The sequence below is a fragment of the Hemiscyllium ocellatum genome, chromosome 3, assembly GCF_020745735.1.
Source record: "Hemiscyllium ocellatum isolate sHemOce1 chromosome 3, sHemOce1.pat.X.cur, whole genome shotgun sequence".
In the NCBI taxonomy this organism is placed as follows: Eukaryota; Metazoa; Chordata; class Chondrichthyes; order Orectolobiformes; family Hemiscylliidae; genus Hemiscyllium; species Hemiscyllium ocellatum.
Window position 1 is genome coordinate 44184626 of NC_083403.1, and position 24976 is coordinate 44209601.

Consider the following 24976-nt stretch of genomic DNA (forward strand, 5'->3'; position numbering starts at 1 on the left):
CATTCAGTGTTGACTAACTAAATCCATATTATTTTTAACGCCACAATTCTGCTCTTGTTCGACTGGCAGAATACAGAATATATTTAACTGCATGATTTAAATTGTTATCATTTTCTAAGGAGCAAGTAAAACAAACCAATTTTTCATTGGAGTCTCCCTTCACTAACTGACCTGAATTCTACCAGAGAATTTACAAATCACTGTAGGATGGCTGTCTTGTAGTTGTTACATAAAGTACTTTGATTTCCCGAAAAACTTTATTGAAGTATCACGTGCTGTGAATTTTCCCAATAATGCACTTTATGGGATTGGTAGTCAGTTACTGTCTGGAGAGGTAACTGGTTTCAATCTTTACACAGAGGGTTATCAGTAAGTGAAGTGGACCTAAGTTGCACAAGGTCAAGACCAGAGTTTAAAAGGGTTCAGCACCGGGACCGAAGTCTACCATAAATGACGCTGTCGTTAGCGTTAATGGAATCTGAAAGCATTCACAATTTTTCAGCTGGTACAAATAAATAAAACACTCTTGGAAATTTTAGATTAAGTACAAATTTGGAGACACTGGAGGCTTGGCCAAGTGCAGTAGTGAGCATTCAGTGGAAATAAATCCAATTAAACTTGATCAAGGCGACTTGAAATCTGTTTATACAGCACAGCAGTAACCATTAAAGGTTATGGAGAAGATGAACTTTGGGAAAAGACTACTTTGACATGTGGGGAGGCAATGAGGGTTTTAGACTGTGCACTATTAGGTAAATACTATGTACTTTAAGAATTGGGGTATATAATTATCTAAGAAAATTAGAGAACATTTTTCAGCCCTTTCCCTAAATTGGCTATAGGCATTTATTTTCTTTTCCCCACCATGGTTGGATAGGGCATTCTGTAATGTATCAGAAGCTCTGTTGATTATTGTTTGATTTATTATAAATTGAAAATTAAACACATTATATGTTAAAAAGACTACGTTTTATTTTTCGTGAAAACGAGCACAGAATGTTTACTTCTATGCCTAAGATATGATTAGAGACTTGTCTTGAAGTTGAAATGGTGAATTGCAAGGGGCCTCAATCTCTTGCTGTGTCGATGGCCAAATAAGTCCTTTAATAAAGGCTCAAGTGCAAGGGAGGTGAACTAACTGGCACAAGTAAAAGATCACAACTGAAGGATAAACAGCCATAATTTACTGCTGTAAATCCACAATCCCATCTTCCAATCCTCACTGCAGACAGCAACACATCATATAAACAGAAATATTTAAATTTTAAAAATCAAGGAGGATAAAAAGACAAATAGACTATTAACCATTGCTTTTCACAACATCTCACTTTGGTACTTCTTTCTTTAACACTTTCCCAGGCTGGGGCTTTGGCCAGGATTAAGCTAAACAGGCAAAAAAAAACTGCAGATGCAGGATTAAGCTAAAAACAGATTAGTCATGCAGTGTATATAATGCACAATGTACAACCATGTTTAGATTTTCCGTATGAACAAACCTACCATTAAAATCTTTGTTCACATACTCACAAATAAGAAATATTAATTCCCTTTAGCTAATAATCTCAATTATTAAGTCCGTAATGTTAAACAATAGTTTTGTGCTAATGGTTGTTATGCATCAAACTTATTCCATTGCTAGTTCATATTGTAAGATAACTCCATTAAGTTTATCAACCTCTGAATAAAAGACATCTGTTCTATAAAGTGGACATTCAGTGAGCCTGTTTTATCAAGAATGTCAGCTCAAAGTGTACTGGTTAAAGCAAAGTTTGCTGTAATTAAATTGTAATGTATCATAAAATGAATGTTTAATATGTCCTACACTCTAGAATTTTTAACAAATATATCCTGCTCCCTATTCTCCTATTTAACCTGTTCCTTAAAGCCTACCTTTATGAGAAAGATTTTGGATATCTACCAAAAGAACCCATTCTGTGAATCAAAGTCACAATTTCCTCTACAATGCTCCTGCAAGGCACCTTGACATGCTTTATTGCGTTTCAGGTGATATATAAATGCAAATTATTTCCCAGGAGGATAAGAAATATTTTTGAAAGGTCACAGCTGATGATACTTCACTTAAATGGATTACTGATTCAACTTAATCATATTACAATATGCAGTTTTGCAGTGATTTTGATATCATGTAAATGTTTCAGAGAAGTATTCCTAACTAAACTTTACTAGTTTCAGTGGGATTCAGAGATTTATTCTGGTAAGTGATTTAGGGACTGTTGATCACCTTGGTAAAAAAAACTGGAAGCTATATTTTATCCTGAAGGGGCACTGCCTGCTGACATTATATTTCCCTCATGAAGGATGATTAAACGACATGTTGTACGACATTCACGTTTTAATAAACAGTACTTTGTAAACCGATCTTCATCATTCTCTAATTATTTCACAGTTTGGAAAGGCTGTTATTTTTCCTAATGCAAGGGCTCCTCCAAACTGGTAACGACTACGATCAATCCAGTTTCAAAAATGCCACCTGCAAGAGGAGGAGAGAAAATATTAAGCACATGAAGCATTTTCATATCTACAGATCTAAACAGCTTAAGTAAGATGACAAACACAGATTGTATTATATATTCTTCTACTGTCCAGTTTTAAGGAGGTGTGGGGAGGAGGAGAGGATGGTGGGCAGGGGGAAAGGATGGTGGTGGGGGAAGAAGGATGGTGTTGGGGGGTAGAGGGATGGTGTTGGGGGGTAGAGGGATGGTGTGGGGGAGCAGAGGGATGGTGTGGGGGGGAAGAGAGGGATGTTGTGGGGGGGGAGAAGGATGGTGTGGGGGGAGAGGGATGGTGTGGGAGGGTAGAGGGATCGTGTGGGGGTAGAAGGATGGTGTGGGAGGGTAGAGGGATGGTGTTGGGGGGTGGAATGGAGGGAGAATGGGGGTGAGGGGGGAGGATGGGTTGGGAAGAGAAGGATAGGGTGGGGGGAGAAGGGGGTGAGGGGGAGGATGGGCTGGAGGGAGAAGGGGTGTGAGGGGGAGGATGAGATGGGGAGAGAAGGATGGGGTAAGGGGGAGGAGGGGGAGGGGGAGGATGGAGTGAGAGGGAGAAGGAGGGGTTGGTGGCAAGTTTGAGGGGGAGGGAGGATGCGCGGGGGGGAGGAGGGTGAAAGGGTGGAGCCTCTTGAAATCCTTAAGAGAGTAATCAATGTTGACTCAAGGGCTACATTCTCCTGCCAGGATTAAATTGGCTGCAATGAGGCCCCACAGCAGGCGGCCACCTTGGAAGGTTTTCCTTGCTTGGGCTAATGGGGGTAAGCATAGGGCTCTCTCCTTAACGTGTCACCCATTCCATTCAAACTCTACCCTGACATTCACCTATCAACCCGCCAGAACTTTAGGGCGGCACGGTGGCTCAGTGGTTAGTGCTGCAGCCTCACAGCACCAGGGTCCCAGGTTCGATTCCAGCCTTGAGCAACTGTCTGTGTGGAGTTTACATATTCTCCCGTGTCTGCATGGGTTTCCTCCGGGTGCTCCGGTTTCCTCCCACAGTCACAATGATGTGCAGGTGGGTGAATTGGCCATGATAAATTGCCCTGTAGTGTTAGGGTAAAAAGTGAGGTCTGAGATCAGAGCTGAAAATGTGTTGCTGGTTAAAGCACAGCAGGTTAGGCAGCATCCAAGGAACAGGAAATTTGACGTTTCGGGCCAGAGCCCTTCATCAGGATTCATTCCTTGAGCCTGATGAAGGGCTCTGGCCCGAAACGTCGAATTTCCTGTTCCTTGGATGCTGCCTAACCTGCTGTGCTTTAACCAGCAACACATTTGCAGCCGTAGTGTTAGGGGCATTAATCTGGGTCTGGGTGGGTTACTCTTCGGAGGGTCAGTGTGGACTTGTTGGGCTGAAGGCCCTGTTTCCACACTGTAGGGAATCTAACCTAAACTTCACAAACTCAGCCCCCTGGCCCTGTTGGAGCCTGCCAGCTGTAAAAATACCTCCTGCAGCCTTGAGGAAAACTCCAGCAGCAGCTCCCACTCCTCAAAGAACTGACAACAACTGATGAAAGCAGAGGTTTTTTTTCATGGTTAGAGCTAGGTTCAAGGAAACTTCCACAAGGGAAGGTTCATGCCCGTGTGAGAGAGATGTAATACAAAATTAAAACATTTTCAAATCAGCTGTTCTGATTATTTTTAAAAAGCAAGAAAGCACCAGTAAGAGGTTTCAAGATGAAATTTTGCAAGTCTGGAAAACAAAACAAAATGGCAGCGGAATTGAGAATGCTGACAAATCCACACCACAGCCCCATCCAGAAGTCAAAGTCTGTAACTGCAAGCAAACTGACGGCATTTAATTACATATTCTTGCAATAAAACAGCAGCTATTTGTCACAGTGCCATTATATGACAAATACAGGTCACCTTTGTCATCAAAATCAACGATTACACCAGTAACTAGAGAAATAACATGTACTGCAAGTAAATGTGAACACTTTTATAATCACATCATAGCTTAAGCAGTTTTTAGTGCACTTGCAATAGCATCCATGTACTGAATTCAATGTATTAAAGACGTCTTCTTGAAAAGTCTTACTAGTGGAAAGATTTACAATACTAATATGATGCATATTATTCTGCTGCATGAATCTCCACAAGTCCCCCAAGCATATTTAAATATACATAAACCAAAGAAAGGTGCTTTTATAATGCAAAACAAATTACAGTAAATGGGCACTTCATAGCTATTGCAGAAATAATGCTCTTCATCATCTCAGAACATACACTGGTCTTGCAGAGTCAAGGAGCCATGGCCTTCAGGTAATGGCAGGGAACTTTGACCTCCTTTTGTGAAACACCTAGAACAGACCAAGGTATAACAGCCTGACCCAAAATATCTCCAGATCAGATAAGATAGCTTGCAAGTCACAAGATTTTCGATTTGTGATGGAATAGCTATTATTGACGTTATGCATCACCCAAGATCCTTCCACCACTGAGTAGGCGGTGACCTGTACTGGAAAATGCATGTGTGTAGAACGATGAGCTGGGAAAAATAACTTTGATGCTTTTATATATCAAATAGCTAACAGTCTCTATTCAAGCTCTCACCTGAAGCATGGTCATTTGGGGAAGAAAGTAGTAACAGAGTCAACAGTGAAAATTAGTGTAACAATAATCACTAAGTTAAAAATCACACAATACCTGGTTATAGTCCAACAGGTTTATTTGAAAGCACTAGCTTTCAGAGGGCTACTCGGTCATCAAGTACCTGATGAAGGAGCAGTGCTTCGAAAGCTAGTGCTCCCAAATAAACTTGTTGGCCTATAACCTGGTGTTTCGTGATTTTTAAATTTTTCCACCCCAATCCAACGCTGGCTCCTCCACATCATGACTAATCACTAAATCATCTCAAGCACATGAACTTTATGACCTCCTGAAATACCCACAACCAAAATAAAATGAACACCTTTTACATAAATGCAATGTATATCCTCGTGTGCAAAACAAACCAGGATTGACAAACAGCATCCATTCTCACGTACTGGAAAGCTGACATTTGTCACATTGAGAGATTCTGGATTTCATTTGAAAGGGTCAATGAATACTTGGGAGGTCTTGCTAGATATCAAACACACTGTTAATGCTATACCAGCTTTATGCACTGTGGAGTGCATGGTCAAAGGTACATACTGTGCTATGTGGTATAAGAAAAGGTAAACAGAACATTATCCTTCTAATTTAAACAGTTTAAACTAAAAGGGCATAAGTTCAAAATAACAAAAGGCAAATTTCAGATTGATGTTAGTAAACTTCCTCATAGAACATATGGAACATGGAAATGGCTATTCTAATACAGTGGTAAAGGTGTAAAATCTTGATTCATTTGAGAAGCAGTTGATACCACAATGGGGTAACTAATGGATCTTTTTCAAAAGATGAATTAAACTGTGTTAAGAGTTTTCTGGCTATGCATCAATCTTGTGACTTACAAGCTATCTTATCTAATCTGGAGCAGTGCGCATTCTCCTTGCACACTGGTGTTAGTGTGTGGTAGAGACTACAAGCCCAGAGTAACGAAGCAACCATGATGTCCTTTCAAGTCACCAATGTGGGAGACTAGGAGGGAAATATCGATTCAATGGAGTTCATAAGTAACACTAATATATCTGGACAAGGTTCTTTCAACTTGAACAAAGAACAAAAACAAAGAAAATTTACAGCCCAGGAACAGGTCCTTTGGCCCTCCAAGCCTGAGCCGATCCAAATGTACTGTCTAAACCTGTCGATCAATTCCTCAGCATCTGTATCCCTCTGCTCCCCACCTACTCATGCATCTATCCAGACACATCTTAAATGAATCTACAGTGCCTGCCTCTACCACCTCTGCTGGTAACACGTTCCAAACACCCACCACCCTCTGTGTGAAGTACTTACCGCGTGTATCCCCCTTAAACTTTCCACCTCTCACCTTGAAAGCATGACCTCTCGTTATTGAATCCTTCACCCTGGAAAAAAGCTTTTCTCTATCCACCCTATCTATACCCTTCATGATTTTGTAAACCTCAATCAGGTCCCCCCTCAATCTCCTTTTTTCTAATGAAAATAAACCTAACCTACTCAACCTCTCTTCATAGCTAGCACCTTCCATACCAGGCAACATCCTCGTAAACCTTCTCTGCACCCTTTCCAAAGCGTCCACGTCCTTTTGGTAATGTGGTGACCAGAACTGTACACAGTATTCTAAATGCGGCCAAACCAATATCTTATACAATTTTAACATGGCTTGCCATATCTTATACTCAATACCCCGTCCAATGAAGGCAAGCATACTATATGCCTTCTTGACCACTCTATCCACCTGTGCAGCAACCTTCAGGGTACAATGGACCTGCACTCCCAGATCACTCTGTCCATCAACCTTTCCCAAGGCTCTTCTGTTCATTGTATAATTGGCTCTAGAATTAGTCTTGCCTAAATGCATCACCTCACATTTGTCTGGATTGAAAACCATCTGTCCCTTTTCTGCCCAACTCTCCAGTCTATCTATGTTCTCCTGTATTCTCTGACAGTCCCTTATGCTTTCTGCTAGTCCACCAATCTTCGTGTCATCTGCAAACTGGTTGATCATACCAACAGTGCCCTCTTCCAGATCATTTATGTATATTACAAACAACAGCGGCCCCAACACTGACCCATGTGGAACACCACTGGTCACCTTTCTCCATTTCGAGAAACTCCCTTCAACTACTACTCTCTGCCTCCTGTTGCTCAACCAGTTCTTTATCAACCTAGCTAGAACACCCTGCACACCATGTGACTTCACTTTCTCCATTAGTCTACCATGGGGACCCTTATCAAACACCTTACTAAAGTCCATGTATATGACATCAACAGTCCTTCCTTCATCTATCAACTTTGGTCACTTCCTCAAAGAACTCCATTAAGTAGGTGACAGATTACTCCTGCATTCTTTCCTATTTAGCTGTTGGAGTCACAGGAAACTTGTCAAAGAAAGTATAGTGCATTCTGTGAACAAGTATTGCAACACACTCCAGGTTCTGACTTCACAGACAATGCCAGAGGCTCCAAGGGGTCAACAAGTGATTCATCGCAACAGTGCAGCCAGCCTCTGTTTGTACTATTGGTCCAGTTCAATTTCAATTACCCCTCCGAGTAGTGATGAAACACAATGGTTCTTCTATTCAAATTGAAGGTGTTTCTTCTTTCCAAGGTGATTATTACCAGGATTCACATGATGTAAATATTTGTTGGGCAGGTTGAAGAGTTATCAAACAATGACTGCTGTTACAGCAATAGGCTCTCCAAGGTTAAATGGAAGAACACTGGTATGCTAATGAGAAACAAAATGTATCTTTTTTTGCTCAAATGTCTGATTATCCACCAAAAATATCTGTGCAATGAAAGTGACCAGGACACCATTCATCATGATTGATGGCATGTTAGTCACTAGTAAAATAAACATTCAATGAGCTGACCAATTAACCACGGCACAGCGTGGATGTTTAAGTAAGTAATCTGTCAATAACTGTTCTTGAAAGAATCGGAGATTTGATAGATTATGAATTTTAGTTCATTGAAAGTAAACAATCATGACTGTTTACACAATTGAGCAGTTCCTGAGAGGAACTGCAACGACATAAATCATGAGCTCCTACTTACAGAGGACATTTTTGAATTTAAGGCATATCTAGGAGAATGGTTTTCCACAGTTTCTGAGAGCTGAATAGAAAATGAAGCCTGAAGCTACCGTTTTGTACTGATCAATTACCTCGCTGTAACATTAAAGTTTGTTCCTTCACAGCATGTTTCATTATTACTCAAAGCATACTACTGAGAACCAGAGGAGGAAGGAAGGATATTGATCAAACGTTAACAATGTTCATTGTTCACCAGTTTTTTTTTGGCGGGGGCAAGGGGATTTCTGCTGTATGGCATTTAGCACTTACAGAACATGCCAGCTGCCTGTGTAGCAAACACACTGCACATTCTTTCAACCAAATGGCTACATTAGAAACTGGTGGGGACAAGTCTTCCTACAGGTTCAGTTGGTCAGAGATCTGGGGCAAGTTTTGTCCTGGAAGTCTGTCATCTATCTTTCAGGAGAATTCGAGAGGATCCTGTACTGGCTTTGCTGAACACTGTTACATTGAATTTGCAATCAATTCATTGCCCATTTACAGTACTGTACAGCAGGGTAAGGATGCTTAGCAGTCGGATGCTGGTCAAAGGCAATTTGCAAAATGTTACTGCTGCTTGTAAATTGAACCCGGCATCTTAATAAGGAGGAAGTGAGCAATAATGATGCTACAAAAGCCCAATGTTGGTTAAATGGGAACCACAATTTGATCAGTGTCTAAGTGTGCACAACACCTATTCATCTATCATGTAAATGTTTCAATGGTCTGTACTGATGGCAGTGATTAATAACATTTGTGAAAGAACACACCAGTTAATTTCATTCCCCGTGACGAGGGTCAGTATAGCAGCCCAGGGCAATAGGATTCAGGGCAATAGTGCAAGGTGCCATTGACTGTACACAAGTGACACAGAGAGGGTGCTGTGGAATTCATTAAAAGGGGTTCCCTTCCAATAATGTTTATTTACGTTGCCATTTCTTGGAGGTGTGTGCCCAATACCCTAACAGCTGCCAGGATTCCTACATCTTGGAGCACTGTCTTGTATCTGGAGCATTTGAGAGTCCAGGTACCTTACAAGGCTGGTTACTGGGGGACAAGCGCTCCACAATGTGACCATGGCTCATGTTACCATTGCACAACGCTTGATCAATGTGGGGTGCATACAATGACAACTATGTTTCAACCTGGGCCGTCATGGAGCACAGTAAAAGGCTGTTGAATACGAGGTTCTGCTGCATGGACCAGTCTGGGAGGTGTGCCCTCCAATACAGTCTAAATTGAGTGTGCAATCATTCTGGTGTGCTATGTTCTGCACAACTGAAGCAGGCAGCATGGCGATGAGGCAGATGTTGAGGAACTTTGAAAATATGAGCAGTATTCCGTGTCCCAAGACACTGAGGAGGAGGAAGCTGTCATTGTCCATGACAGAGCTCAGCTACATCAGCATTACAGGCCAGAGAGACACCCACTTCCAATAGGATAGAGCTGGGTACAGTAGACAATCATGGATTGTCAATTAATCAGCAGTCATGATGCTGAAATCCAATTTGTAGCCTCTATTGCTTTTGGTTATTGTATTCCCTTTCATTTTGTGTAAATAGAAATTCAAATTTGTATGTATCCAATTACTTGCCTGTACGTGATGTTCCCCAACTGGACAATGACTAGACGTGGGTCGACTGCGGCATTGTGGACTGAGTAGCACTGGCCTAGAGGGTGTTCTGACAGAATGGACAGGTAAAGAATGTGGCCTGGTGGCTAAAAAGCAACCATGGGAAGGAAAAGGACTGTATGTGTGAGGCAGTGTTAGCCTGTGAAGTGGGCAGTGTGATTTTGCTCAACGTGACATTGCTAGTGAGAGACAATGGCAGATTGCTAACATTTGGCCTTAGGCACGTCAATTTTTCAAAGATGGTATAGGCATACTGAGTGCTGGTCTTGGACGATATAGACTGAATGCTGAGTTGTTCTGGGAATGACTCCCGGTAAGGTGGGGTGGACATGAGACACGCCATGAGGTGTAGTTGGTTATAAATATGGTAAACTTGGCAAAGTACAGTGAGTAAACCCATGAGGCCTCAGGTTGAAAACCCTTCGAAAAAATTCAATGCAAGTCAGATTTAGCCAACAAAACATAAAGTCCGGTTCAGAGTTACCATTTCAAGTCTCTCTCTCCACAGATGCTGCTAGATCTCTGCAGTATTTTGCTTTTATTAACAGTGTGAACATTGACTAATGGCTTCCTTTTCTCATTTATTGCCACTCCATAGGGATAGTCAAGATAGCTACTATAGCAGCTTTTATACTGTACTATTACATATAGTCTACACTCTCAATTCATATTTGTCTCAATATATATTCTAAACACTTTTCTGACAAAATAAATTATTCAAACAGTAGAGCTGCAATATGCCCAGAACAAGCCAAAGTTATTAACCTGCAGAACAGTTGTGAATCCGACTTATGTAGGAGCTGTGACCTATTAAAACAACAAACGTGGAGTGAAATGGCTGCTGCTGCTTTTTTCAGTTACAAGTAAATGAGCTTATACCCAAAGGAAATATAGTATCTGAATGTAACTTACCAACAAATCTTTTTGTCTTACTGGTAATTAAAATGCCAATGCACACAATGTTATTAAGTTCTGCTGATGGTACTGAATTTAGCTGTGATTATACTGTTACTGACTTCTAAAGTTGATTCTAGCATCCTCCAAAATACACAGTTTTCATTTTTACTGTACTGAATGAAAAAAAAGCAGAAACTCACTTCAGATCATAAATATGGTACTTCACATTACCATACAATGCCTAAGGTTATTTATAAGTGCGGTGAAAATTAAGGGCAGATTCTACAGTAACTTTTCCTGATTTACCAGGACATGGAGCCTCCTTAGGAAATTAGAATCTGTTGGATGGCTAGCTGTGTCTTGAGAAAATGTAATAAGTTCATCCAGGGAAAGGTAGAACTGTGAATGACAAAGCATGCCACCTGTGCAGAGTGGCACTGTGGGCAGAGAAGGTGCTGATTTGAGACTAAATAGGTCAAACTTGAGGTACCATGCACAAACTGATATTTCCTAGCACTGATTCCATCCCCCTCCAATCTTAGGCTGAATGCTTCCCAACGTTAGTATCCTATTTAATCCTAATATGAGCTTCCAACCTCTTATACTCTCAATCACCCAAAATCATAATGAATGTAGCTGTTCTATAGAGTAGGAATATATCGTTCAAAATTATTTCACTCAGCTTTTCTGAAAATATGACATCTTAATTGGACGATGAAATGAACATTCTGCTGTAGTCACTCTAATGCGTTATTGCTTGCTTTGCTATAAGCATAGTTTTGTGAAAGAGTATTCCCCTTTGGTAGGCCATTCTTTGATTGTTCCAAATAAGGTCCGGAATCTTGGAGAATGCCTTGTGAAGAGGAAACCAAAATCTTTTCAAACTGCATCCCTTATCTTGCCATTTGATGAAGAAGGTTTGCTCATCCTATTGACTTGGATACAGTGACCTGCTGACAGGCCAAACCACTTTATGATTAGCACCAACAGTGAGACACCATTGGATTGGAGTTTTGGGGAAAAAAAAGGTATGAAACTTCCCTCAGCACAAATAGAGGTCTTCCTGCTTGAAGAGTAAGTAATTAGGCCACCTTACTGTAAATAATCATCCCTGAGGGTTAAATGAACATTGGACTAGTCCAATAGTGCAATTCTTATTTCTCTCATTTTCTCTCAGTACTACACAAAGACATTTAGATGACGTACTTCAATGATTTATGGCCGTTATTCAAAAATCTTTTCATATATAATATATCAGATATGATTAGTTCCTGCACTCAAGTTACAACATGAAGATAGCAAAGCATCATTTTAACTGGTGCCATTATCTGATTAAAATGGGATTGCTTAAAAATGGTTGTCATATATGAATATGAACATTAACAAAATTTGCAGCTCCTGATGAAATTGGTCAAAGTACAAATGCTCAGTAACCTACCTTCATAAAACTAGAGTTTGTTTAATAATTTTGACAACTGTTAATAGACAAGTATGTTTTATCTCTTTGAGATCAACAAAAGGCAATGTTATTGACTATAATGTGAATCAGAACTTTCATCACGTTTAACTCAATTTAAGTAACAGACCTTTTTAAATAATCCATGGATTACCTACAACATCCATTAAACCAGCCTTAATTAGTAAAATTCAAACAAAGCATCACTTTGATAATTTAAAAGGGCCAGGATACTTCAGTCTATCATATCAAACATTCATAAAGAAATCATTGTGTCTGTAACACAAACAATATAATGTGACTTTATATCTTGCTCTTTACAGCTTTGTATACATCACAGATACAAAATAAGTACTTGTAAGGTGGGGATAGATAGTTTTAGTTAAGGATATTAAGAAAGATGAAACAAGGTTAGGTAAATGGAACAGAAAGGCATATATCCACCATGATTTAGTGAAATGCCTGAATGAGCTTCAAAGGTTGAATGGTTTGACCCTATTCTTAATATTCCTGTTCTTCTTAAGACATGCCTCAGGATTCAGGATAAAATACTTCCATTCAGGTTTGATTGATCTTATCAGCCAGCTCAGAACCTACGTTCAATCTCCAGACTCTGGTATCAGCGGGGCAGATGGTGGTTGAAGGGTCAGATGATGGTTTGTTAGTGGGTTTTCTCTAATACCTTGACTTTGCCTCCGAGTTTCCACAATAATATCTTTCAATATGTACAATGGTTTTCTCAATAACAATTCTCCAAATTGGTCTGTCACAAGCCAGGAGCGCCCATGAGTCAGTAGGAATATTTGATTCTTTCAGGTACAATTTGGGGACATCCCTAAAGCATTCCCGTTGTTCTCCAGAGAGATCCTGTCACAACCGAGGTCTCAGTAAAGCATTTACTGGAGTCTGGTGTCAGGCGTACAAATGACATGTCACATAGTGGAGTTGGTTTTGAATAGTTAACACCTCAATGCTGTTCACGTTGGTAGACGACTCCACTTTTGGACCATTTTTCTTGCAAAGGTATCACTGATGGCACTTCTCCAGCACGCTGAGGTGCCTACTGCTTTAGTCCAACTCTCAGAAACATACAAGAGCAGAGGGACCGCTGCTGCCCAGTAGACCATCACATTAGTCTTGGATTTGTGATCTTGGCCCTCTTTTCCTTAATTGACCAAAAGTTGGGTTGGCACACTGGAGGTAATGATAAATTTTGTCACTCCCATGATACAGAAAATCATTCACGTGTTCCAGGATTATGCCATTGATTTTAATCGATGGGAAGAGGTTTTTGTGCTGTGGAAGCCAACTGGAACCCAGGATCTTAGTTTTCCAACTATTTAGCAAAAACAGCATTTTCTCATGGCCTCTGGCAAGGGAGTCATCAATAAAGCCAAGCTCCTCATGATCAGATTTCATTAAAGTAAAGGTAAAGTCACCATAGCCTGACCAGACCATAGGACTGCTATCTCATCACAGAGAGACGACTGTTGGTTTTAACTTGAGGGTCACCACACCTCAGGGGAGGGGAGGGGTCGAGAAAGACAAGCCTTCATGGAACCTCAGCTGCAGCAGGAATGGAATCCAAAGTATTGACATCACTCTGGATTGCAAATCAGCCATCCAGCCAACTGAGCTAACTACTCCCTACCCATACCACCTCTCCCCCTTAATCTCTTACTGCCTTAATATTTTTAATTCACATACGTTTAACAGAATCCCTCTCAATTCTTGCCTTAATTCCGAAGAGGGATGCAACACTGGCACTGGCATCACTATTTCTCAGTTTATTTAATCATGAAGGAAATCCATGCTCCGACAAATTATACACCATGGGGCACAAAAAGCAGAACGTCTTTTCATTATTTTGTTGTTGTGAAAGGAGCCTGAATTGAGCAGATCCAAAGCATTTGCTTATCTACAGAAAAGCACAATACAGCTGTGATTATTTCCATTCAAAAATATTGTTTTCACAAATACACAAATGTCAAACTATTAACAATACTGTACTTACTATAAAGTTATCTTATCCCTGCAATTAATGAGCCAATGGACATCTGTTCAATTGTTTTAAGTTGCTTGATTAATGAGTCGGAACATTTGGTTTAATGTTAGTGGCTATTTCATTAAAATCTGATCTCTCCGTTTCACTGGTGAGAAAACATTTGATAAATTGTGCAGTTTCAAGAAGTCCCTCAGAAATTGTTATGAAAACCTCTTTCTCAACTTTACAGCAAAGTGGCAGCAAAATTTAATAACATCTGAAAACAGACTGGAGCTCAAATGCCCTGGATGCTCTGTTTCTAATGCAAAGCAGCATGCTGAGTTCGTCCCAGCAATAATTTCACAGAAGCTTAGAGGTGAGATCAGGTACACAGTGAGAAACTGGGGACAAGTGGGTCTGCAGTGGTGCCTGCAGGACAAAGTTAGCAAAGGAGGATGAAGCCACTTGTATATTCTGCTGCAAATGATTCAGGTGAGGGCTTTGCAGTGTGAACACCTCATGACAGCCTTTAGAAGTTGAAGAGTATTACTAATAATACGCTTGGGACCTGGGCAAGCTAGCCAGAATGCCCAGAGTCACTGCAAACAAGTATGGAAGATTCCAGCACCAATTGGCCCAGGGTTTGGCCTAGAGTTTGGAGTCTAACCCTTCCAGCTGGAAAACGATGGCAAACTCAATTGGCACACAAGTGGGCCCGCGCGTGTTGCAGAGTCAGACTTGAGCTCCACAGTAGCACGAGTCAAAGGCACCCTGCTGTGGGAATTCAAACATCCCTTCTTATCTGCACTGTGGGCACTCCTACACCACATGGACTGGAGCCGTTCATGAATAACAATTCACCAAGAACAATGGGAAATGGGCAACAAGTGCAGCTCTAGCCTGTGATGCCTACTTGTTATGAAAGAGTCAATAAAGTGTGACTCTGGAGAAGGCACAGCAGGACAGGCAGCATCTGGAGAACAAGAGAGTCGACGTTTTGGACAGGCCCCTACATCAGAACCTGTGGAAGAACAATTGAAAAAAGTGTCAAAGTCAGCTTGCTGCCAATAAAAATCAGACTGAGCTCACTGCAAACTCAGACTGCAGCCACCAGGGGCAAGGTATCAGGGCCTAAAGCAGCAGTGTCTCTCAGCAGTCCAGTCATCTGCCCTCAAAAAGATTGCACAGGCAGTGAGTTTATACAGTATGAACCTGCTTTCTTTTCAAGATGGCAGCATACACCCCTTCAATTTCTGTGAATCCAACCATGGCCTTGCGGTTGCCCATCGTCAGCCTGCCAGGATTATTGCTCCCCATGGGATGGTGCACTGCCCATAGACCCAAAGCTGCTTAAGGTCATTCTGCAGGTTTCCCAGTGGAAGGTCAGCAGCTTTCATAGGGTGCGAATGCAGAGCAGCACCACGACAGGAAAAGACTGACAAAACACAAGCACTAAGGGCACAACAATATTGCTTCTAAGTTTGGAAGTTATGGGTTCAACTCCCTTTTAAGACTGGAACACAACAATTGAGGCTGGCACTTCAGTGCAATACCAAGGGAGTGCTGCACTGTTGGAGGTGCCATTCCTTGGATGAAGCATTAAACTGAGATCCTGGTAATCCTCTTATGTGGATTCAAGAGATCCCACAGCACTATTTTGAAGAAGAGCAGGAGACTTCACTCCAGTGCCCTAACTATTATTTCTCAATCAATGTCAGAAAAGACATAATTATCTGGTCATTATGACATGCTATTTTTAGGAGCTAGTTCTGCACAAATTGACTGCCTACCTTGCAAAACTGAATACACTTCAAAATTATTTCACTGACTATAAAATGCTTTGAGATATGCAATGGTCATGAAATAGTCAGTGTGGTAGCAGTCATGTCACTAAAACCTAAGCTAATGTTCTGGGTTCAAATCTGAATAGGGCAGATAATGAAATTTGAATTTAATTTTTTAAAAAAGGAACAGAAACTAGTCTAATGGCGGCTATGCGACTACTGCTATTTGTGGTAAAACAAATCCTCTTGTTCATTGCACTCTGTTCAGAAAGAAAATCTGTTATCCTTTACCTAGTTGGTCCTCCATGTAAAACCAGGCCCGCTATAATGTGGTTACCTCCTTCTGCACAATTTGAAATGGGTCCTAACTGATGACCTAGCAGTAACTTCCTCATCTCATGAGTACATTTTAAAAAATACAAATCATCCTTTCTGGTTGGCAATGGTATGCAATTGTCAGTGTTGGATTTTACAAAGTTGTGTTTGGAATTTTTGTTTAACGATTGCTTTTATTCCAGCTTTGTGGGCCCAGACAAGATTATGATGGCCAGTAGCAGAGAGGAGGTACTGCTGGAGAAGGGAAAACTGGAATCACTTTAAACAAGCCACTGTCCAGAAAGCAGCAATTATGGCTGTCACCTCCCTCCTTTAGCTAGTTACCACACAGCTGACGACAAGCACTGTGTACCTCGCACCGATTATTCAACATCCATCTACCATAACATTCACTGAGTGCTTCAGGGTTCATGCAGAGTGGTCCAGGCAGAGAAACCAAAACAATAATCTGCTCTAACAGATCTCCCGTGTTACTCCTTTAGTCTTGAGCTCAAATTGGCACATTGACTGTCGCAGTATGAAGAGTTCATGACTGCCGCCAGGATATTCTGCCAGGAATTAGCTAGATATCAAGGCAATGGAACTTCTTTTGTTGCAGCATGCCTCAGAGTTGACGTGGTACCCAGAAAGTGACATGCAGCCAACCAATGGGGAAACCGGCAGTCCTGTTAAAACTGCAGTCACTGCACCAGCTTCTCTCTGGCACAACAGAATGAAAAGCCAAGCAAAGGTAAAATCGCCACAGTCTTACCAGATCATAGAGCTGTTGTCTCATCACAGAGGTGACGGATAGTGGCTCTAACCTGAAGGTCACCAGATGAGGTGAGAGGTTGACAAGGAGAATCCTTCATGGTAACCTCAGTTAGTGCAGGAGTTGAACCCACGCTGTTGTTGTTACTCTGCATCACACAGCAGCCAACCCCCTCGCTCCTTTGCAATACAGTACCTCAGTGACTTCCCTTTTGCAAAAATGGATGGCAATCACTGCAAATATCAACAGCCTGGAAAGAGCCTGATCCATACAAGTTCAAGGCCACTGACATCTGGACAGCCTTTAGCAATGCCATCTTTGCCCCTTTGAGACTGCAATGCATGTCAACCTTCAGTGGCAGCATCCTTATCGAAGCACAGATATCTCTTTCATTGTTCCTCATTCTGAAATGTCCAGGAAAGTACTCTGTTGCCTAAAAACCCTGGAGGAGTTTGGCTTCTTACTGAAGACCTTTTTCCGCCTTCTCCTTCCGGAAGTTTGCACTGTTCTATATTTCCTCTGCTCATTCTCCCATGTATGTGAATGTGCATTGCGTTGTATTCCTAAATGGAAGCAAGTGGTCTATGCAAACTCCTTGAAGGGATGACAAAGTCCTCCAGCCCTGTACAGTTGAGCAACTTTACAAAAACCTAGACACCACCAACACTTCTACAAGAGCAAGAACAGCCACAGGAATCAGTTAACAACAAATCAGTTAGTAATCCCTTTAAAAAGCTGGTGGTAAGTCCTTTTTCCAGCTGAACATGTTTATAAAACCGGATGAGCTGGAGCACTGGACTTCAAAATGTTGGAGACAACGTCAAATCTGTGCTACAGGACAATCAAGAGCTGACAGGTAGTTAGAACAAGTCTCTGCATGCTTCCTGCACACGTATCTGCACTTAAAAATATCACCTGGGACGACGCGCACTTGACATTTGCATAAACAATGGGTGCCACATTGGAGTCAAAATGGCACCTAAAGCACCAGAAAAGTAGGCGATGTGCAGCTGAAGTTTGCAGCCTTTGCCTTGTCACATTAGCACATAATTACTTGTTGCAGCCAGCAATCCTGGCCAGCAAACATCCACATGTACAGTTTTTTTTAGATTAGATTCCCTACAGTGTGGAAACAGGCCCTTCAGCCCAACTAGTCCACACTGACCCTCTGTAGAGTAACCCACCCAGACCCATTTCCCTCTGACTAACGCACCTAACACTATGGGCAATTTAGCATGGCCAATTCACCTGAAATATGGGAGGAAACCAGAGCACCAGGTGGAAACCCACGCAGACATGGAGAGAATGTGCAAACTCCAGTTGCCCGAGGTTGGAATCGAACCTGGGATCCTGGTGCTGCAAGACAATGGTACTAATCACTGAGCCACCATGCCTACCCTTGTAGTTCCCAGGGTTTTCTTTCTCCTGGTACGTGCACATTTGTGAGGCAGTTCATTTTGGGAGCACTCAGTGCAAACTGTCCTCGTCTCACATCAGTCAAAGCCATTGCATTCTCTGTGCCAAGAGGTGTCAACAATCTCTTGGTAATGGGGTGCCACATATAATTCTTGTTGCCACCAGATGCTCAGCTAGTAGACTATCTGCAACAGTAACTACAGACGATGAGCACTGCAAATACTGTCTGTTTCTTGGGAGAAGCCTGATGTATATAAAATCATGGCTCTGGCTATGCCATCTCTGTCATTCCTTGAGAGTGCAATCCAGGCTGCAACAGATGGCAGAGTTCAGGGATGTTTCATACACACTGTTCCTCAGTCAGGAAACTTGGAGAAGGTGAGTCATTCCCTGAATACCCTGGGTAAACACGGCTTCATACAAAAAACCCATTTTCTCCTCCTCCTTCCAGAGCTTGTATTGTTCTGTATTGCCTCTAAGAGCTTTTTTTTAAAGCAGGATTACTATCTCACATAATGCCTGAGATCTTGTAGGCCTGCTTCTGGTGAGTGGGGGAATCCACTGAGCTATGTAATTGCCAACTAAGATTTTAATTCAAAGAGATATATCTGTCATGAAGGAACAAAACATTTAACTTTGTTGAGATAAAAGAAAGAGGAGAAGATACACAAATATGAACTTGGGACAAAATCAGAAACTGCTGGAAAAAAACTAGATCTTGTACCATTTGTGGGACAAAAAAGGAGTAAACATGTGAAGTCCAACCTTATTATTCTTCTGAACTGAGATGAAAAAGTAGATTTTTAAAAACATTTTTCAAATCGCAGTAAGCGCTCATAGCCATAACTCCCCTCATCAAATTGACAGAATTAGAAACATATTTTCAATAAATTATTGAAAGAAAATATTATGAACAAGAGGGTTACAGAGAAATTCAATATTTTCTAATTATCCACAAAAAACCTTCCATTCAAACACAAATTAGTCTCGCTTCCAAATCACCCAGAGTCACATCTGTTCATTTTATTCAGCACAGTGCTAAATGCCTCTGTGACCCAGAAACAAGTTACAGTAAATATCCAACTCTACAGTCAAAGATAGCCCCAGATGATCAATTGTTGTAGAACTGGTACCACAAGGATAAAGGAATAAAGATAGGTGGAACATTCGCAACATCAATTATAATAGGGAAACAAGTATCTTAGTGCAACCACAGAGAATAGCATTGGCTGTGTGACAAGTAGGAATGCAAGAAAATTAATCATTTTAAAAGAAAGCTTTGTTAAACAGAATAGTTCAAAAATAGTTTATACACTGCACTACTCACCTTAGGACCGAGTTTAGGAACTGGGTCGACTGTTGGTTTTCTTTCCTAAATCTTTCCTCGGATTCTTATTTCCTATTGTGATGCTGGGGGGAACAAAATCTACAGCTACCTTCCACATGAGGGCTTCCCAAGAGTAGGCATTACTTTTATAAAAATACAGGAACAGGAGCAGGCCATTCAGCCTCTGGAACCTGTCCTGCCACTCTCTCCTGAATGGTCTGGCCCTAATTCTCAGACTATGCCCCATAGTTCTAGTACCCTCAACTAGTGGAAATAGTTTATCTAACCTGCCTTTCCCTGTCTTACTATCTTGAAGACTTTGATCAGATCACCCTTTGACCATCTCAATTACTGAGAAAACAGGCCAAATTTTTATAATCTCTCCTCATAACTTCATCCTGAAGTCCAGCTTTCACTCTTGAAAACCCACGTTGTACTCCCTCCGAGGCCAATGCATTCTTCCAAAGGTGTGGTCCCCAGATCTGTTCCAAAGTTGCGCAGGTCAGGTGAATTGGCTATGCTAAATTGTCCATAGTTGTTAGCTGCATAAGTCGGTGTGGTTTGGGGGGGGGGGGTGGTGGCTACTCTTCAGAGGGTCAGTGTCGACTTGTTAGGCGGGAGGGTCTGTTTCCACGCTGTAGGGAATCTAATCTAATCACCGAAAAAGTGAAGTCACACAGGGTGGAAGAAAGGAGAACCAAGCAACATTTAGGAATCCAACCATCCACCCTTCTGTGAAATATACAGGCAAGGCTGGCAAGTAAACTAAAAAGCAGGACTTCAAGAGCAGAATCTCAGATTACTCCCATGTTTTAGACAGCATACGGACAAGAGGAGAGATTGGTTAAACATGTGGCTTGAGAACTGGCGTAGGAGGGAAGGAATCAGACATGAGGAACTGGGACCTGTTCGGGGCAGGTGAGAGCTGTATCAGCCCGAAAGGTTACACCTTAGTGAGACTGAGACTGATATCCTTGCAGGGAGAATTCCAAGAGCTGGGATTAAACTAGTTGTCAAGGGCTAACCCTGACTGAAAAGAAAGAGTTGGCAACAGGAAGCCAGAAAGATGTTAGGTAGAGTAGAAAACAGGGGAACAAAATCCGAGCATCAAGTGTTGTTTCAAAAGTGGAATTATGTCAAAAAGCTGAATGGGCACAGCGTTAGCAAGGCACGTGGTTTAGAGGCACAAAAAGATATATATTGGTATGATCTAATTCTCATTACAGAAACCTGGCTGCATGATGACCAGAATTAGGTATTGAATATTGAAGGATATTTGATGTTTAGGAAGGACAGATATGAAGTGAAAGGAGGAGGAGTTGTGCTGATAATGAGGGATGGCTTTGCTACATTAGTAAGCAAAGATCTCAGATCAGAAGTACATTGTGCGAAATCAATTTGGATGGAGCTAAGAAACAGCAAGGGGGTAGCAGATATTGGTTAGATTTAATGACTGACCACCATATAGCAATAGTAACGTGAGGTAATGATAATAATCAGGAGACAAGAAAAATACTCTGCATGGGCAACTCACCTATCATGGTGAGTGATAGGTTCAGCTATTCTGTAGTGCTGTGTTTTTCCAGCACCACGGTCTCAATTCTGATCTCCAGCATCTGCAATCCTCACTTTATCTCAGGTGTTCTGTAGGTTTTCTTCCCTAAACCGGTGGGATTCTTGTTTCGTATTATCCTGCTGGAGAATACAAAAGTACAGCTACCTTCCATGCGAGGGCGTCAATCTGCATTTTGACTGGATAAACCATGAAAGCATTAAAGGGATGAATGGCCACAACATGATAGCATTTTGGATGATGTTGAAAATAAGGTTGTTCAATCTGAGGCAAGGGAGTTCAATTTAAATAAGGGAAAATAGAAGGCACAATTTGGATGGAGTGCATTGAGAAACTACTTTAGAAGGCATGACTATACACACACAACAGATAGTGTTAAAGAACTACTGCATGATTTACAGCAACTATACACTCCTCGATAAAGGTCAGGCTGGGGGTGACAAAGGACATTCAGGATCGTATAAGAATAAAAGAAAAGCCAATAAGGTTGCCAGAAACTGTAGGAAAACTGAAGCTTGGGAATATTTTGTAGTACAGCAAAGGAGAATATGAGTGCAATCTAGCAAAAAAAAAGAAAAACAGATTCTAAAAGCTGCAATTGGTACTCCAAAAGATAACGTTTGCCTGAAGTAAATGTGGGTCCATTGAAGAGAAAGTCAGGAGAATTTATAATGGGGAATACAGAAAAAGCAGAGAAGATTACTATTGGTTACTGTGTGTCTGTTTTCACGAGGACTATACAGGAAACCTCCCAGAACTCGAGCTTGAAGGGGCCTAGAGTTGAAGGAAATTAATATCAGTAAGAGGATAGTACTGGAGAAAGTAATAGGGCTGAAAAAAAAATGATAAGTCTTCAGGAACTGATATTCTACATACTGGAGTATTGAAGGCAATATTTTTCACTCAGAGGATGGTGAGTGTCTGGAACTAGCTGCCAGAGGTAGTGGTGGGAGTGAGTACAATTTTATCATTTCAAAAACATTTGGACAGGTACATGGATGGGATTGGCACACAGGGATACTGACCAAACACAGGGAAATGGGACTAGTTTCAATTCTGAAAACTGGGCAGGCTTGGGCAAGTTGGACTGAAGGGCCTGTTTCCACGCTGGATATCTCTGTGATTCTATGAAATACTCCATGCCAGGCAACATCCTTTTGAATCCCATCCAGGACAATCATATAGTGACCAGAAACGCACACAGTACCCCAGCTATGGCCTAACCAAAGTAGTGCTGGTGGATACATTGGTGATGATCTTCACAAATTCTAAAGATTCCGGAATGAATCCTGCAGAAAATATCACCCCACTGTGTAAGAAGGAAGTGACAGAGGGGTCAGGGATCCACAGCCTCACATGCCTAGTAGGAAAATTGTTAGAATCCAGAATAAAGAAACTGAAAATTAGACCCCTGGATAATAATGATCTGATTGTGCAAAGGTGGCATGGATGTTTGAATGGAAAATCATGTTTGATGAACCTGTTGGGGTTTTTTTAAAGTTATGGGCATACTTTGGTTAGGTCATAATTGGGCACTGTGTGCAATTCTGGTCACTATATGCCATTGCTTCACAATGAACTGTGCTTCAGCTTTAAGATATCCTGTCAAGTACATACAAACATGTGAACAAGGAACAAGAATAGGCCACTCAGTCCTTCAAGACTAGTCCGCCATTCAATAAGATCACATTGATATGACAGTGTGTATTTAGTTGGTCAGTAATTTCTTTGATCCCAATTATAAATTCTCCTGTTTCTAACTGTAAGGAACCCACATTTGTCTTCACCAAGGGAATAATAATATGAAACTCTCCACACATTGTAAACCTAGTTCGAACTTCTTTAAGATTTCTTAGCAAGGGGGACACTTGAAGGAAAGTGCCGTATTAAGTTTGATGCAAGGATAAGGTGGGAGAAAGTGAGGACTGCAGGTGCTGGACATCAGAGTTGAAGAGTGTGGCGCTGGAAAAGCATAGCCAGTTAGGCAGCATCCGAGGAGCAGGAGAATTGACGTTTCGGGCATAAGCCCAACATCAGGATAAGTTGCCAAGCTGAGAAGAAACTGCTCATGAACAACAGTGAGCAACAATGCTCTTTGTCCAGCTTGCATCATGTCCTTTGTCATGGAAATAGATACAATTGGCCATAATTTGTTGTAGCGGTACCTACTGAATGATGTCTGCTCTTAATGAGACCTGCCCTGGTAACCTTTCACCTTTCGCACCTTAAAATTCTGAAAGCAACAATATTGCAGCATGGGTGTCTGGGACCTGAGCAAACAGGATAAATAACTGTGCATCTCCTTAATCCATTAGACTGTACAAATAGACTGGGCCAGGAGTGACATGATGGTGCAAATTCAAGTTTGTGACAAAAGTACAGAATGAGAAACGGAGGTGAAAAGAAAGAATGGTTTGAAAGAAACAAACAAAGTAAAATAATTAATTTCAATTTTTAGAAGTATTTCCCACAACTAAGACATGATGCAGAGGTAATCCCCTAGTTTTCGATGTCAGAGAGACTCATTAATAGTTGCTGCATCATTACAAGAGACTAGAATTGACAAGACTTAATTTTCTGTGGCAGGGTTTGACTTGTAGCTATCATGCAGATACAGCAACTTCTTACCATTCAATTCATTTCAATAGTGAGTCTGACAGCGATATGGATGTTTTGTGAAGCTAAATGACACTCTGTATAACTTGAACAGCAACTTTTGAGTATTTTCATTTAACCTTACATCTGCCCCTTGCCTGAATTGGCTGCACTATTTCCATACAAATAATGGAAGCACCATTAGTTTCGCCATTAATGTGACAAAGATACTTTGGCTATTATTACTTCTTTATGTTATATGAGCTAATTTTGGTAGGCCACAATACATGAGCTGTGGAATACAAGACAAATTCATAAAAGCTATGTAATAATCAACAGGATCATTAAGTGAAGTCATATGAGAAATCACTTCTTATTCATTTTCATCATTTAAATATTCATTTAAATATCCTGAAACAGTTACAATGTAATTTGTTTCTATCACATAAATTGCATATCATAATTGAGAGTTTGATAGGCATGCCATTTTACATTGGCTAATGAACTATTAGCTTTACACTGCTATAACACTCCCCATGAATTGTCTCGTTATACAGCACAGCAATGACGTGGATCATTAAGTAGCATCAAAATAAAGCCAAAGTATGAATAAAGGCACGTTTTACTAAGCAGCATACAGTCTCTGTACTTCCAAGGGATTGAAGATTGCCAGCACGTGAGAAATTACTCTACACTGTGTCACCTTGAGGAAAGGACGCAGTCCAAGATAAGATCATTGAGCAGAATAATCTAAAGCAAGCAAATATTGCAAGATCAATTAGCTGACCAACATATTGCCTTCAGCAGCACATTAATACTCGGCTAACTTTTAACCCGATAGGTAACTGGTAAAGAATGAAGTTGAAGGATGGGAAAGGTGGGGAACTAATGGTGGACAAAAAAATCTAAAAGAGCATATGGACTGCATAGTCTAATTATCAATAGGGCAACACCAACAAAATTTCACCAATTCTGTTTATAAAGTTGGCATGGTCAAGATACAGAGAACTACGGAGAGATTTTCTCATAGCAACAATCATCAGAAATATATATTGGTTGTGAAAGGTTGTTCATT

General features: G+C 41.1%; 1 protein-coding gene across 2 annotated transcripts in view; it reads right to left on the reverse strand.

The window, feature by feature from the left end:
- Nucleotides 1-1578: 1578 nt before the first annotated feature.
- ube3d (ubiquitin protein ligase E3D) overlaps nt 1579-24976 on the reverse strand; it is a 153037-nt gene continuing 129639 nt past the window's right edge. For both annotated transcript variants that reach the window (XM_060856830.1, XM_060856824.1), the window contains one exon: nt 1579-2491. In XM_060856830.1, coding sequence (XP_060712813.1) covers nt 2468-2491 — 24 coding nt within the window. In that variant the 3' untranslated portion in view covers nt 1579-2467. The remainder of the gene's footprint in view (nt 2492-24976) is intronic.